General features: G+C 40.7%; 3 protein-coding genes across 5 annotated transcripts; 1 reads left to right on the top strand and 2 right to left on the bottom strand.

Moving 5' to 3' along the window:
• Positions 1-2,746: 2,746 nt before the first annotated feature.
• LOC115751334 lies at positions 2,747-5,496 on the bottom strand. Of its 2 annotated transcripts, XM_048282956.1 has the most exons (3): positions 5,465-5,496; positions 3,005-4,224; positions 2,747-2,931 (listed from the first exon to the last, which is right to left on the bottom strand). In XM_048282956.1, the coding sequence occupies exons 2-3, from the start codon at positions 3,650-3,652 to the stop codon at positions 2,770-2,772; spliced, it is 810 nt and encodes a 269-aa protein (XP_048138913.1). In that variant the 5' UTR covers positions 3,653-4,224; positions 5,465-5,496; the 3' UTR covers positions 2,747-2,769. The 2 variants fall into 2 exon arrangements, with proteins under 2 accessions (XP_048138913.1, XP_048138911.1); XM_048282954.1 differs by lacking the exon at positions 5,465-5,496 and having other exon boundaries at positions 3,005-5,016.
• Positions 5,497-6,687: 1,191 nt separating this feature from the next.
• LOC115751339 (2-phytyl-1,4-beta-naphthoquinone methyltransferase, chloroplastic) lies at positions 6,688-9,846 on the top strand. Its single transcript, XM_030689224.2, has 8 exons — positions 6,688-6,869; positions 6,982-7,046; positions 7,165-7,255; positions 8,145-8,233; positions 8,517-8,650; positions 8,736-8,797; positions 9,065-9,164; positions 9,572-9,846. Exons 1-8 carry the CDS (start codon positions 6,732-6,734, stop codon positions 9,670-9,672), a joined length of 780 nt encoding a protein of 259 aa, XP_030545084.1. The 5' UTR covers positions 6,688-6,731; the 3' UTR covers positions 9,673-9,846.
• A 23-nt stretch (positions 9,847-9,869) lies between these two features.
• On the bottom strand, positions 9,870-14,747 carry LOC115751338 (cysteine-rich receptor-like protein kinase 2). Of its 2 annotated transcripts, XM_030689222.2 has the most exons (8): positions 14,489-14,747; positions 12,204-12,997; positions 11,988-12,101; positions 11,767-11,906; positions 11,469-11,679; positions 11,113-11,347; positions 10,751-10,901; positions 9,870-10,654 (listed from the first exon to the last, which is right to left on the bottom strand). In XM_030689222.2, exons 2-8 carry the CDS (start codon positions 12,964-12,966, stop codon positions 10,313-10,315), a joined length of 1,956 nt encoding a protein of 651 aa, XP_030545082.1. In that variant the 5' UTR covers positions 12,967-12,997; positions 14,489-14,747; the 3' UTR covers positions 9,870-10,312. The 2 variants fall into 2 exon arrangements, with proteins under 2 accessions (XP_030545082.1, XP_048137141.1); XM_048281184.1 differs by lacking the exon at positions 14,489-14,747 and having other exon boundaries at positions 12,204-13,459.
• Positions 14,748-15,282: the final 535 nt, after the last annotated feature.

The following is a 15,282-nucleotide window of genomic DNA, read 5'->3' as shown; positions in this document are numbered from 1 at the left end:
TGGAATTAGGACTAAGATTGTCAGAATTAAGAAATAATCCACGGATGTTGGAATTAGGACAAAAAAAATGTCGGGATTAAGACATGATCCTAGGATGTTGGGATTAGGACGAAAAAAATGTCAGGATTAAGAATGCTCCTAGAATGTTGGATTTGGAGAAGATTCCAAGGATGCTGGAAAACAAGCTCCCATCGTCTTGGAACTAAGACAAAGTTCCAACAAGTTCGTAGTTAGGATATTCTCCCTATATCTTAGATATAAGACATGCTCCCATCCCATCATCTTGGAGCTCCCATAATGTCGTAGTTCCATAATCTTGCTAGTCTAACTCTTTCGTTGTTCCAAGAAAGTGGGAAATTTGATTTTATGCTTGTCTCCCATGTCAAACCTTGCAACATTGTTGATGCAAAATGAGTTAGTCATAATTCCCACTACTAAATGCAAAGAATGTAAGTGCATAATTGGTATTTCTTTAAAAGGCCGAGGTTGATCCATAATTTTCGTTTCCACGAGTCAAAATATAGCTGTCAACATAACTGCATGTATCTGTTATTTCTTTTCATTTTTTTTTCCTCTTAAAGAATCATAACTTGCATTGTTGTTTAAAGGCTTAACTCCCTAAAAAAAAAAAAACCCAAACTTTATATCTAATCCCAAATCTATCCCAAGCTTTTTTTTTTCTTGAAAGAAACTACAAACTTTAGATTAGTCTCAAATCTGCTCCAAACTTTATTTTTTCTCGAAAAAATCCCAAACTTTAGATGCAGTTTGTTTTGTTGTAAAAAGATCACAAATTTTTAATGTATTCTTAAGTCCACCCTTTGATCCAGTCCCAACTTGATGTGACATTTCCACATTGATAGAAACGCACATTAACAAAGTATTGGGACGATGGATACAGACCGACGTGGCATCTCCATGCATATAACAAATCCACCATAATAAAGAAATTCTTCAAAATGAAATCCTTTTAGAATATGAAAGTTACGGATGACTAATGACTATTTTTGGACATATGGCTAATGGGATGGATTTAAGATTAGAGCAAAAATTGGTGATTTTTTCTTAGACAAAAAATGTTCGGGGTAAATTTGAGACTGGACCTAAAGTTCGGGGTCTTTTCGAAGACAAAAAAAATATTGGGGACATATATGGGACTAAACCTAAAATTAGAGCTTTTTTCCGAGACAAAAAAAAAAAGTTCCAGGTAAATTTGAGACTTGACCTATTTTTTCAGGGAGTGAGACCGTTGTTATAAACATACGCCTATATTTTCTTAAGGTATACATTCGGGTTCTTGAATTAATTAATTATTCGAAGATTTGAAAATAACTACATTAAAATTTATTTGTACTATACTACATATGTGGGTTTTTTAATCAAGAATTTGGTTTTTTTGTTTGTTTGTATAAGGTTCATGATATTAATATATAGGGTTAATACCACAAAAAACCCCAAACTGGTACGTCTGTGACAAATTTAACCTAAATTAATTTTTTGACCACGAAAAACCCTAAACTGGTACACCTGTGACAAATCTACCCTCCGTTAACTTCCGTCAAATTTCACCGTTAAATTTACTGACGTGGATGACACATCTGCTTTGGTACGCCGACGTGGACTAAGTCTACGTGGAAATCTCACATGATTAATAGCACGAAAAGGCTCAAACTAGTACATTTGTGACAAATTTACCCCAAACCGGTACACATATGATAGATTTACCCTTACACTTTTGTATACTTTGTGAATTTTTTGTGAATTTCTTTGGCGGATACATCCTGGATGTTATTTTGGACATATTAATTGTTTTCAAGTGCACCTAAGCGTTTGACAAATAAAAAAGTGCACCACAATGTGATCGTCATCCGTAAAATTTACCTTCGTTTAACATTTAAAGCCAATTTTTTTTTTCACGTTTAAAGTCACAAAGCTTGCATGTGAAATGCCACAGCATGAACTTACTCTCAAAATGAAAACAACCCCACCTTTTAGACAACTAAATAAAGGCATCAGCCTCCACTGGAGGTCCAAAAGCATGTTTTATATACTTGAATAAGCTTTACAAAATATCCTTTACATGCTAAAGGTCCAAAAGCATGTTCCATGTACTTGAACAATCTTTACAAAATAGTCTTTACATCTGAATTGAACAAGCTTTACAAAATAGCCTCTACACCAAACATCCAACCAGCTAACAACCCAAAAAAGGCAAAGTCTACACCGGACAACAGAAGTCCAAAAACATGTTCCATATCACTACCATCCAAAAAAAGTTCAATATATACCAGACTTGAACAGGCTTTACAAAACAAGCTTTACACTAGACATCCAACTCTTCCACCAGATTCATTGTCTTGCTTCACTTTGAGATTGTTGAGTTTGAGAGGGTCCATAAACTTGGCTTGAAATATCCACTATATGATTTGCACCAGCTCGACGAATTTCTTGCACTATGTTACTGCCAGGCATCTAAAATTAAGGGGAAAATATTATGTTATTATGCTAGTCACAGTAGATTAAAATTTCCTTAAGAAAAATAAATGTTCACCCTCGGATATGAATTTCCTGTGGCTTCGGATACATATAATCCATATCCTTGTAGGACCTATAAGAAAACAAACCATATCAACATTTACTTTGGCATCACAAAAAACTAGTATATATATCATTAGCAAGTAACAAAACCCACAAAAAATGGTCACTTCATAAAGAACTTTAAACAACTTTCCGCGCAAGTTATTGTATACTTATCTACTAAAATTTATTCTAAAAATAAAAAAGGAAGCAACTCACCCTCCTCTTCTCAAATCTAATAATGTTTGATTGTGCACTTACGGATGCACCTGTAGTACTTTCACTTTGTTTGTTAGATGCCCTTCCTTCAATGGTTGGTTGCTTTGGATCTTTCCTTGGCCTACGTCTTTTGCCCTGCATTATAGACATATATAAGTAGTGTATTTTAAGGAAAAAATGTATCACAATTGTGTTTGAATTTCCTTACAACTTGTTTGATCTCCACAGGTGTCGGAGGTTGGGGGCATTTGGTCCTGTTGTGTCCAATCCCATGATAATTGGAGCATTTCATGGTAACACCAGCTTTTGATTTTTTAGTAGGATTGGTGTTGGTGATCCTTGGCTTCCTTATTCTTTTACTTTTCTCATCCTTTCTCTTCTCACCGTCGGATCTCTTCCTGTCTTTCTTGGGCCACCCCGGAAGCTTTCTGAATGGTGGAGGCAATAAAGGATCTTCACTAGTTTCTGGCCACATTTTTCTTCCATTCAAGGTAGGTAATGCAAATTGGTAACAACGCTCATATGCAGCTTTCTTGAAATAATCAGCTACAAAATCATTTAAGTTACCCTTCATGAAGTTGATGCACGAGATGACATGGTTACATGGTATTCTCGATATATCCCACCGTTTGCATGTACATGTCTTCTCGTTCAGATCAACCATAAATGTGTCGTCATTTGCTTCAACTTCGAATCTGGAAGCAGTAGATGGCCTTGGAATGCAAGACCTAGTGTTCATCTTTTCCTCCTCAATTTTCAATCTGATTCTTGGACAAATCTCATCTCTTGAACGGACCATTAATTGGCTTTTCTCATACATTCTTGCCATAAGTAATTTCCTTATGCCCTCTAACATATCAACAATGGGACATTCCCTTTCTTTGCATATGTATGCATTGAATGTCTCACTCAAGTTGTTCTCAATAGCATTGCAATTTTGTCCACACTTGATGAATGCCCTACAAAAGTGTTACGGACCTTGTCTCATGAAGTCTTCATATGCATGAATAGACTCTTCCTTCATTTCTTTTATTGCTATGTCGAAATTGACCTCATATGTTGAATATACAGCTCTCCAAAAGCAATTTCTAAATGCTTCCCCCTTGTATATTTTTTTTCCAGTTAGCGTATATGTGCCGAGCATAATTCCTATGCTCTGCTCGCGGAGAGAGTTCAGAAACTGCATTAAGAAGGCCCCGCAACACATTATTTGGCATGCAAATAAGTTAGATTATTACCAACAAAATATTTATATTAGTAAAGCTTGTGCATAATCTTACCTTCTGTTGATCACTCATGAAGGTCCAACTAAGACCTTGTCCCACATTCAAGTCTTTCACTAGTAGCTTGAGGAACCAAGTCCAAGATTCTTCAGTCTCGGCGTCAACAACAGCCCATGCAATTGGAAACATTTGGTTGTTTCCATCTCTGCCAATAGCACAAAGCAACATCCCTTTAATTAAAGTCTTCGTAAATCATCCATCCAATCCAATTACTTGCCTACAGCCTGCTAGAAAACCCTCTTTCAATTCTTTGAAGCCTACATAGAATCTCTTGAATGTATTATTTCGTCCAACTTCTAATTCAAAAGTGCTATTCGGACTACATCGAATCAACTTAGCCCTATAAGAGTGCAACAACTTGTATTGCTCAACAAATGGACCTCTCATGATTTCAATAGCTCTAGCAATCGCTCTATAGCAAATCCTCTTATTCAGTGTCAATGCCCACATCTCCATTGCATCAACCTGCATTTGTGATGTTGTATACTTCAAGTTAGCTCTAATTTTAGGCAAGAACTGCTCCGCAAGCCATACATACGTTGCATTCTTATTTCTCATGCTTCTAGGGCAAATATGTTCATTTCCAACGGTTTTTATGATAAAAGTCTTCTCACTCTGCAACCAACTAGCAAACACTCTCCATTCACAACCACTCATACACCTACCGTCCATTTTTTTCGCTTCACTCTTCTTCCATCCAATATTGAATCCATTCATGATTGCGTAAAGTTGCACAGCTTTCTTGAATTGCGCGCGTGAGGCAAATCTCATTCCTACTTGAAATTTTATTTCCCTATGATCCCGTTTGGGGTCATATCTAATGGTTTTCATTCTTCTTTTCTCAGATACTTCTTCATCTCCATCAGAGTTAGGAGGGCTTAAATTTTCATCTCCTTCTAGATTATCGTCTCCATCATTTTCACCATCATTCTCATTTTCAGGAATGTTAACTTCAACTATATTAGTAATATCAGCAGCAACAGCCGCGATATCAGCAGCAGCAGCCGCGGCATCAGCCTCTCTTCTTATTTGCCTTGCGAGAAAGAAATCCTTATTACCACCATCGAGAATATAGTCATCATCACTTAAAGATAATGTGCCAGGATCTTGCTCTAGTTCACTATCTTTATTACCATCATCACTCTCGCTACCAATAGTAGAATAATCACTACCTTCACCAAGAGCAGCTCCTTCAATATATACTTGAATAGCACCAAAACTCGATCCTAGACCAACTAATTCTAGCACTTGATCATCACTTAAAATCTGCACAAGACCACCGCTCAAGGAATATCCAGGAATTTGATACCACAACTTTTCAACTGTGTATCCTAGACTAGTAACAGCCTTAATAATTGCATTGTAGTTCACGGATGTTGACTTACAACCATGAAGATATTCCACATGGAAGCCTGTGTACTTTGTGATAGCTCCAAACTCCATAATTCCATCCAAGTTAAGTGCAATTGAAAATTCATTAGACATCTGCAAGAGAACAACAAAAAAATTAATTATTTTTGTGAAAATCTCTCACACATAACTAGCAAATATGGAATGATCAAGTTTGACAAAGGAGATGAGAAGATCAAGTTTTGCAAACAAGCTACTTGGTGTTTTTCGAGTTCTATATACAAGCAAAAAAGTGAACTCTCATATAAGTCACGTAGAATCACACTCAAAATAAACCTAAAATCAATGACAAACAGAAGTGAATCTGGTTTTGGCATTTCATCGAGCATGTGGTGCACGAATCAATCATACCATTCACATTTTAAGTTTCGTGTTATAATTTCGACACACAACGAGGACAAGAACTAACATGAACACCCAACATAGCAAGAGCAATACCTAAGCACACAGATTTCAAGACAAGTAGTAAATCATGTAGGGCCAAGTTCGGTACAAATCAATAACAAATGAAACAACCAAATATGCGTTTTGAAGGGTTCTTGGAAGCACAAAATCTCGAACGCGGCGTCGAATGGAGGAATCTCGTTTTCCTACCTTCACAAAATGAAACCTATGACATACACCAAAGGTTGCAACCAAGCAAGGCGGAGGCGACGATGGGAAGAGATGAACCGAGGCAGAGGTGGCGATGGGAAGAGATGAACCGAGCTTGTGGCGATTGGAATGGAGGAGTTTGGATTGTCGAAATACTCTCGTTCGACGAAGGAAATGTTGGAGAAGATGAACCGAGGGGCTAGGGTTTTTTTGTGTGGAGAGAAAATGAGTTAATTGAAGAACGTCAATTAAGTTAGTATTTCTTATAAAAAAAACCTAATTTATTATTATTTACTAAAAAAAATCAAGTTATTTCCATGTGGACCTAGTCCACGTCGCCGTACCAAGGCATACGTGACATCCACGTTAGCAAATTTAACGAAAAATTTAACGGAAGTTAACGGACGGTAGATTTGTCACAGATGTACCAATTTGAGGTTTTTCGTGGTCAAAAAATTAATTTGGGGTAAATTTGTCACAGACGTATTAGTTTGGGATTTTTCGTGGTATTAACCTAATATATATCTGTCGCCGAGGGCTATTATCATTTTTCGCTTCGGAGCAAGAGCAACCTACGGAGGAGAGAGAGCGAGACGACGGGCAAAAAGAGAGAGAGAGAGAGAGAGAGAGAGAGAGAGAGAGAGAGAAATGGCTTCATCTTTTCATTTCTCTGCTCCCTATCTTCACGGCGCTCGCCTGAGCCATGACCGGCGCGCTCGCGGCGCAATTCAGTGCTCAAGCGAACGCCAGGCCCTGTTCGGTCGTATTGCTCCGGTCTACGATAACGTGCTTATCCACATTGTCTTCGCCCCCCTCCGCCCTTTCATTTTCGTTTTCCCTCTTCTTTTCTATAAAGCACGTAACTTTTTCTTTTCCCCTCTTATGGTTGGAAATGCAGTTAAATGACTTGTTGAGCTTGGGTCAGCATCGAATTTGGAAGCGCATGGCCGTGTCGTGGAGCGGGTACTTTGTTTTTTTTAGATGGGTCGTGTGATTTCTCTGTTCTTGAGTTAGATGCTTATGCAATTCTTTTTTTTTTTGGGGGAGGATTGCCAATGATTTCTTGAATCTTGTGGAACAGAGCGAAAATGGGAGATTGTGTGTTGGATTTGTGCTGTGGGAGTGGCGATTTGGCGTTCCTCCTGTCTGAGAAAGTTGGTCCCCATGGCAGGGTCAGCTCTTCCTCTCGATCTCCGCCTTTCAGTTTGCAAGACCAGCTTTTTGTTTTGCTTTAGTGTGCTTTTAATTTGAGAATTCTAGTCTAGTTATAAGTTGTCCATTCGCCGCATGATTGACATGTATGAATTCAACAGTTATGTGCTACAGACTCAGTAGAGTTTCAAAGTTGAAGTTGTGGCCCATGGAATCGCTTGTATTTCTTTTGTTATCTTCTGAGGAGTTCTAAAACCAGTTATAGCACCGATTCTTCTTGGGATGTCCTGAAATAGAATAGGATTGCGAGATGGGCAGATGCCATCCTAGCTTGTTTGTAACTTGTCGGCATGATAGAGAATTTGGAGATGGGCCATTAGCTTTATCGAGTCAAAAAGATTTTGTTGAGTGAAAATGGTGCACTAGCAATTGTAATTTTGGCATGTCTTCTATGCGTAATGCACCTTGAGCTTTTATACTGGATCTTAACCATCTGCTACAGGGATTATTATGTCAAGAAAGTGGGCATCTTGAAGGGGGGATCATTACAATTCTTGTTGTGTCCCTTAGTTGTATTGAGAAAATAGAGAATCTTCAATCTATCATCAACTTTGGCTTTTCGGCTGCATCAGCTAGACTTACCTTAGGTGTTTAGTCTGGAAAATCACATGTTTTGCTTGTCAAGAATATTTATTAGTTTGCAGATGGCATTTCTTCTTTACTTAGATATGTTTGCTTGCTGTTAAACTGCATTGTGTAGTACCGAAGTCCTTCTCTTCTTGCTTTTGCAGATGGACATACATGTGGCAATGAAAATGTGCAAAAAGTTCCTATAAATTATAAAGCAGTATGATTATATTACCAACCGTGGAATGTGTCATCATGTTGCATACTTTTCACTACTTGTAGGTCACTGGTCTTGATTTCTCCAGGGAGCAGTTGTCTGTTGCTTCATCCCGGCAACATTTGCGGGCGAAGGCTTGCTATAAGAACATAGAGTGAGCATTGGTAAATGTTGTGCTCATTGTTTTGCGATGAATGGGACATGAATAATGGCACACATTATCTATTTAAATGTCGAGATGCTTTGGTTTTGTTTTTTGTAGAGGGGGGGGGTGTGGGTGGGTTGGAATGCTAAGTTGTTTACGCCTTAAATGCTGAAACTACAACTCAAAGGATGATTCGTGATGATCAAGGAGTCATGATTAATATTATTGGTGACTCTTGACTTTAATGATACCATAAGTTCTTTAAATAACCCTTTCATCAACTGCCATGCAGGTGGGTGGAAGGCAATGCCCTTGAATTGCCATTTCCTGGGAGTTACTTTGATGCAATCACAATTGGTTATGGGCTAAGGAATGTGGTGGATAAACCCAAAGCCATGCGAGAGATGTATCGAGTTGTGAAACCAGGTCTGATACTTTAGGTCTTTGGAAAAGCGAAATGGGATGAAACCTTATCTGAATTTCCTTTGTTTATTTCATTGTGGTTCTTCAGGGTGTAGAATATGTGTTCTTGACTTCAATAAAAGTACTCACCCATTAACAACCTCATTTCAGGTATGCACAGCTGGGATTAATTTGGTTCAGTTTGATTTGGAAAGCGAAACTTTAAGTTCGCTATGCTAAAAAGAGAGTGAAATTCGTTGTTAATTTACTGCCAATATCAACTTGCCTACTTCTAGTAACTTCTGCCTTCCCTATGTTGTTCTTACTGAAGTCAGTTATTCTCTGTTTGGCATGGGTTTGTTCATTATAATTTAGCAGATAAATGCCAACGCTGTAGGCAGTAATGTGCTTATTGCTTGTTAAACATTGCTATGCAAGGAATGGATGATCGACAACGTTGTTGTCCCTGTGGCAACTGGCTATGAGCTGGGAAAGGAATATGAGTACTTGAAGAGCTCGATTAATGAATTTTTGACAGGTTAGTTCTCCGTTGAGGTTTTATTGTGCATCAATTTTAGCCCACTACCTCACATGGCTTATTAAGCTTATCAAGTTCTTTTCTTAGTACCGCTTGACAGATGGATTCGTATTTTGAGCTACTGAAACTTTATCCAGTTCTCTTGTCATGTTTTTGAGGAATCATACTTAGACAACGACACTTTTCTCTGTTATCCAAAAAGAAGTTGCTTTTGTGTAAGTTCCCTTAGTGGAGAGCATTTTTCTTTTTCTTTTTTTGCTTCTTTCTCATGAGCATATAAGTCAGCTGATGCGTGCATTGAGAAGATTTTTAGGAGATGGATGGTGGGAATGTTCTTCTTTTTCTTCTTTTTTAGTGGAGGGCACTCAATAGTTCTTTGGTTTTTATAGATCGGCATTATGATTCAGGTAAGGAGTTGGAGAAACTTGCTTTAGAATCTGGATTTTCTAATGGCAAGCACTATGAAATCAGCGGAGGCCTCATGGGGATCTTGGTTGCAACTCGTTAGAGCGAGCGATATGTACTGTCTAATGTCCATTGGAAAGCTCCTGACAATTTTACCCAAAAAGCTTTTCACGTGGCTTTTTGTTTTTTCGTATGGTGATGTTATAAAATTTGAATCTATTCTTCAACCTCCAAAAGTTTGCTATTGTTTTTTCATTAATGTAATTTCTGCAGTAAATGGTTGTGTACTTATTTTTCTGGATAGAAAGATGGTTGGTATCATTGAATGATAATGAAGCTCTAGGACAGAATAGTTTGTACAGACTCTGACTGGAGACAAAGCAATGAAAACATTATGCTGTATAGTTTAACTATTCTTATGTTCTTGTACACCCTTTCTTTCCTTCAAAATTGCAGATGCTGCTTGAATGCACTCTTTTCAATTTAAGGTATCCTCCGACTTCAAGTGGTGATATTCTACAAATGACTTAGATGGTGCTGACCTTCCTCAACTGCTTGTTGACTAGCCCTTTGTCTGATGGTCATCACTATGTTCCCCATCTGGATGCTTGCATCATCAGGCCAAATAGGGCCAGCCCCCTGATCTCCATAGTTGGTTCTTTCTATATATATCAACATCGACTCTTCTTTCGTGTATCTTTATTAGTGAGGTGAGATACTGCCCACTAATAGATATCCACACTTCACCTAGGCTGGAAGGAACAGTTTGATATGGTGGCGATTGAATCTGATGTTTTAGGGTTCGGTGGGAAAGATGAGTTTTCACCCGTGTCATTGAGCTCCATTGTCCTTTCGTCTATAAAAGGGGGATTGGTGGGTGGCGGGAGTTCTTCATCCTTCTTTGTTAGCATCTGCCATACCTTGCACATTGTTGGACGCAAAGAAGGAGCCTCTTGCGTGCACAATAGTCCTATTTGGATGACTCTTAAGACCTCATTCTTGATGTTGCTGTCGTGGTGGTTATGTAACATCAAGTTCGGGTCAAAAAGCTCCTCCACTCTGTTTGCTTGGAAATGGTTCCATGCCTGTCACCCAAACACGGAAGAGAATTAAGATGAGAAAGGTTTGGGCACAAGTTTATGAGTGGTGCTTTGAGAACACAGAAATTTTTTAGAACTCACAATCGTGATGAGGCTGTCTGAGTACTCTGAGTTTTTGCTTCTATTGTTCTGTCTTCCTGTGACAGTCTCCAGCAAGAGAACACCATAGCTGTAGACATCTGCTTTCTCTGTAAGCTGACCATGTGCTAGGTACTCCGGAGCCATATATCCCCTATCATAGATGATATAGAAAGTTATTTAATCTGTAATTTGGATATACATGCTTAGACTGCAATATTGAGACCTAATCATCAATCATCTTGTTCTGATTAGTCTCCACCAGCATAAACTAACATGCCATGACTCATCAACATTAAGATCTGCGACATCTAAAGAAGCTTGGTTTATCGCCAGAAATAGTAGGAAAGAAAGCGAGTACTTACAATGTTCCAGCAATAGCTGTGCTTATGTGACTCTTATCTTCCTGGAAAGATCTGGCCAACCCAAAGTCAGCTATTTTAGCACGGAGTTTTGAGTCTAACAAGATATTACTAGCTTTTATGTCCCTGTGAATTATCTTGATCTTGGAGTTTTCGTGAAGGTATACCAAACCCTCTGCAGTCCCAACCATAATCTCCGCTCTCTTTTCCCAGTTTAATGCCTTTCCTCTGTTTGGATCTGTCAGTTCAGGGGTAAGAAGGATAGATTAGAGCTGGCAGGAGAATTTCATCAACACAAATCTTCTTTTAATTTAAACAGTCATTGTGTGCACTTCTATGTATGAGTAGCAATGAATTACCGAAAATGAAACGGTCGAGACTCTTGTTCGGGAGGAACTCATAGACAAGAAGGCTTTCAGGTCCAGAGCAACTACACCCCAACAATCTGACCAGATTTTTGTGCTCCACACTGCTTATAATGTTCACTTCATTGTAGAAGTCTGCTGCTCTATGCCTATTGTTGAAGAAGAGCCTTTTCACAGCTATCTCCCTTCCGTCAGGAAGAACTCCCTGGCAAAACATTTTCTGATTCTGTTCAGCTAGGTGAACTTCGCATGAACTGCTACGAGCGTGAGATAGAGAAGGTAGCTAAATCACCTTATAGACCGTGCCAAATCCTCCTTGGCCGAGCTTGTTGGCGCTGTCGAAAGATCCGGTGCCCTTCTCGAGAGTAGAGTATTTGAAATTCAAGCTACTGTCGTGAAGAACCTTCACAAACTTCTCCGCTTCGTTAGAGCCTAAATAGACCAATAGGTGCATCAGGTATCCATGTCATGATATATTGCCCATACTGTTTACCGAACAGATAGGCTTCTTACCTTTTCTTTTCTTTTGAATGTACTTGTGCTTCCAGAAAAAGTACGCTATTGTTATTCCGACCGCCAAGACAACCAGGGCACTAACAACTGATACTGTGATCACTATTATGGTTCCTGGAAGGAAAAAAACCATGGTTGAATTAATGTCTTTTGGCTAGTCAAACAAGCATAGATCTCCTTAAAAGGGAAGTGAAAACACTTCAGATGTGGTTTTACCTTTGTTACTCCCCTTTCCTGGTGGGCTGTTGAGGAAATTTGTATCGGAGTACCTCATGAAGCAACCTGTGTTTAACGCCCTCCCCTCCGACCAGGGCAAGCACCCCAATATCGATGTTGATGCATTCTCCAAGCATGCCCCGCACGAAGTGTCGTTCAATGTCCTCCAGCAATCGGCCAGCACGTAAGCCGATTCATTGGCTGTTCCTGGCACAACCACTTCAGCACGTGCGTAACCCTTGTTGTTTGGCGCCCTCGCGACGGCATTCGCCACAGCCTGTCTTGCTGAATCCTGGAATGCTGCGTTCTTCTGCGTCAAGTTCCCGCACACTGCCGCATCCTGAGGCCCAGTGTACTCCCCAAAGAAGCTGTAGTTCTCCGCTCTCATGAAGCAGCCGTCAAGGTATATGCGGCCGCCGTTGAAAGGGTAGCACTGCGGAAGCAGGGAACGCGCCTCCGCATAGCACAAGACACAGTCGAGCAAAGAGAGGTCTCCGTAGCACTGAGAGAGGCCGTAGTTAGCATCAGGCCCCGATCCTATCACCGCGACACCGAAGCCGGAAGTCCTCATCTGGTTGCTGATGTTCTCCATGACGGACACAAAGTTGGGCACGAAGAGAGTGGTGTTGTGCTCGTGCACGTCCGAGCACGTCATCTTGACATTATGGGTCCTTGGATCTGCGACTGCCAGCTCCAGAAGCACAACCGAAATGGCAACCAGCCAGAGATCCTGAGCGGTCACCCATCGAATCGTCCTCGCCATTTCTTCGAGGCTGCCGACTCTCCTGACTAGGCTTCTTACCAAAGAGAAAGGAGATACTGGTAAGTATTTCTCTAGGGCCAAAATGAATTCAAAGACCATAGACAGTGCTAACATGAAGCTCTTGGTGGGAAAAAGATCTGAGCGAAAGGAAATAAATTCTCCAGAACAATCATTTGGTAGATCAGACACCTACCGCTATATCCCAAAATCGCCCTCGCCGTTCAAACATGCAAATATCTACTTTTTCTTATCATCTGGCCTAAAGGGTGTGACAGAAGGAAGCAAAGGGAATTACGCGTAAAGTTGTGCACAGCAAGCATTCTAAGATGGGCGGCTCGGTGGGGTTCATCAATGTGTAAAAGTCAAAAGAAAAGGTTGGTCTTGGACTGGCTCGGTGATGTCTGGATCCCATTTTCGCTCGAGCTTTCACACCCAAATTGCATATCATACCAGGCAAACACATCAGACCCACGCCACTGTTCTTGGATGTCAATGAATCACGTCCAGGACTGATCCCGAAGCCGCGAAATGCACTTAATCCGTAAAGTAGGAGTGCTAGCACGACACGCGTTTGTTACACGGTTTCGAAAACGATCGAGTGCTTCCTCGCCCTCTTTTCGGCGAATTTACTGTGGGTCTAAATTGTTTCCGCTCTTAACACGCGATCTCCTCGACACTGTAGGATAAGTCTGTGCAACATTTGGTTGTACTTTGTCGGTCGCATTTCTTGAAATATGAAAGATAATTTCGAATAGGGTAACGAGAAAGGATTTTATCAAAGGAATTGCTAGTTTCGCTCACGACCATCCAAATGTTGATTTCACGTGAAAAGGGTTAGATCAAGTGGGCCCCGCTTAGGTTTCACCCGATCAGACGGCTCGTGTGAAGTGGACCGACCTTCTACCTAATAATTCTATGGTGCTAGACAAAGTTCACCAGCAGGAGATAACATTTTTCTAGAAACAGAGAGAACAGAGAATGGACCCCACCAAAAATCACCAAAAATCTGAACATTTTTCGAGACGACAACGAACGAGGATTAACTTTCGGAACACTTCGGAAAACGAGAAGCATAAAAGAACTCGAGATTTTGTGCAATCTGAGGAGTACGAGAACTCTCCCCAGTCCCCGATACAATCTGCTCCTACTTATATATGCCCGGAATCACATAGAAGGAACGAAGAACTCGCTGAAACCAACGGAGAAGAAGATAAGCTCAATCAGAAATCAAGAACCGTCGAAGCCAGTCTGTGGGGGATGAGGGGGGGCGGGCGAAGTTTTTAGTATCGAATTCAAGGTAGACGCGATCGGAATCGCCGTCTCTCGATCTCAAAGGTCAAAATTCCAGACGGAATTTTGACTCTCAAGAGCGGCTAAATCAGCTAACCCGATCGACGACGAGACTCGAAGCGAAGCCCAATTCACTTGGGACATTCAGGGAAAGTGATCCTGAATTTCGAGCCCAGAGCTCAGTCAATTCTGGAGAGAGGGGGGGGAGGTCAGATCAGTTGGAAGTGCGTACCTCGGGACGCCGAAGCTCGATCTTCCTAGCGCGATGCTGTCCGGCGCCTTCCGTCGACGAAAGAGAAATGGGGAGATAAATGTAACAGTCGAGAGAGATCGAGAGAGAGAGAGAGAGAGAGAGATGGGCGTTGAGAAATTGAAAGAGAAAGACTACCCGCTAATGGAGACGAAAGCTGTCGAAAGGACAACCGAGGAAGAAACGAGGAATTACTGAACGAATTCTAGTCAAAACCATTCCAGTTCCCACCACGCGGTTTCCGACCGGAGATTTCCGCACCATTGGCCGTTTTCTTTAAGTCCCCGAACCGTTGTGGGGCCAATGAACAACTGATGACCAAACCATTTTAGGTAAGTCGTTGGATAAATCGAAATGCAATACGGTTTCATCGTATCGGAGACGCCGCCTAATAAATACATCTGAAATACGACGTTACTAATGTATTGAAAAGATATTCGCTATTTGATATCCGCTATCTACACTTGCCCGGTCGGCTCAAATCTATCTGCACGCCCCCGGTCGATGGCAATTGCGCTCTTTGTGGCCCCTACAAATATCCCGATCCCCATCCGTTGTTCGGATCCTACACGATGGCCCCGGCTCCGGGGATCTTTAGTTTCTAAGAATCCCCATGTGCCGGTGCCTCTTTCTCTAGGGCGATTACCCAAAACTACGTAGAAGGTACATTCGCGGTCAAACAAGCCACTTGTTCTCTGGTTGGATCGCTGTAATGTGTTTGAGAAGCATGTTTTTCATTGGACTGTATCCGTCCCCTCTACCTACTTTTATTTCGA

The sequence above is a fragment of the Rhodamnia argentea genome, chromosome 1, assembly GCF_020921035.1.
Source record: "Rhodamnia argentea isolate NSW1041297 chromosome 1, ASM2092103v1, whole genome shotgun sequence".
NCBI lineage: Eukaryota > Viridiplantae > Streptophyta > Magnoliopsida > Myrtales > Myrtaceae > Rhodamnia > Rhodamnia argentea.
This window is presented reverse-complemented; position numbering and strand designations above follow the sequence as displayed.

Coding starts and splice junctions, on each gene's coding strand:
- LOC115751334 (XM_048282956.1), bottom strand. CDS start 3,652: ATGTTAGAGGGCATAAGGAAATTACTTATGGCAAGAATGTATGAGAAA. Junction 2,932..3,004: donor CTGTGGAGATCAAACAAGTT/GTAAGGAAATTC, acceptor TCTATAATGCAG/GGCAAAAGACGTAGGCCAAG.
- LOC115751339 (XM_030689224.2), top strand. CDS start 6,732: ATGGCTTCATCTTTTCATTTCTCTGCTCCCTATCTTCACGGCGCTCGC. Junction 8,234..8,516: donor GCTTGCTATAAGAACATAGA/GTGAGCATTGGT, acceptor ACTGCCATGCAG/GTGGGTGGAAGGCAATGCCC. Junction 9,165..9,571: donor GATTAATGAATTTTTGACAG/GTTAGTTCTCCG, acceptor ATTATGATTCAG/GTAAGGAGTTGGAGAAACTT.
- LOC115751338 (XM_048281184.1), bottom strand. CDS start 13,080: ATGTTAGCACTGTCTATGGTCTTTGAATTCATTTTGGCCCTAGAGAAA. Junction 11,907..11,987: donor CATTCAAAAGAAAAGAAAAG/GTAAGAAGCCTA, acceptor TGGTCTATTTAG/GCTCTAACGAAGCGGAGAAG. Junction 10,655..10,750: donor CAGACAGCCTCATCACGATT/GTGAGTTCTAAA, acceptor TTTGGGTGACAG/GCATGGAACCATTTCCAAGC.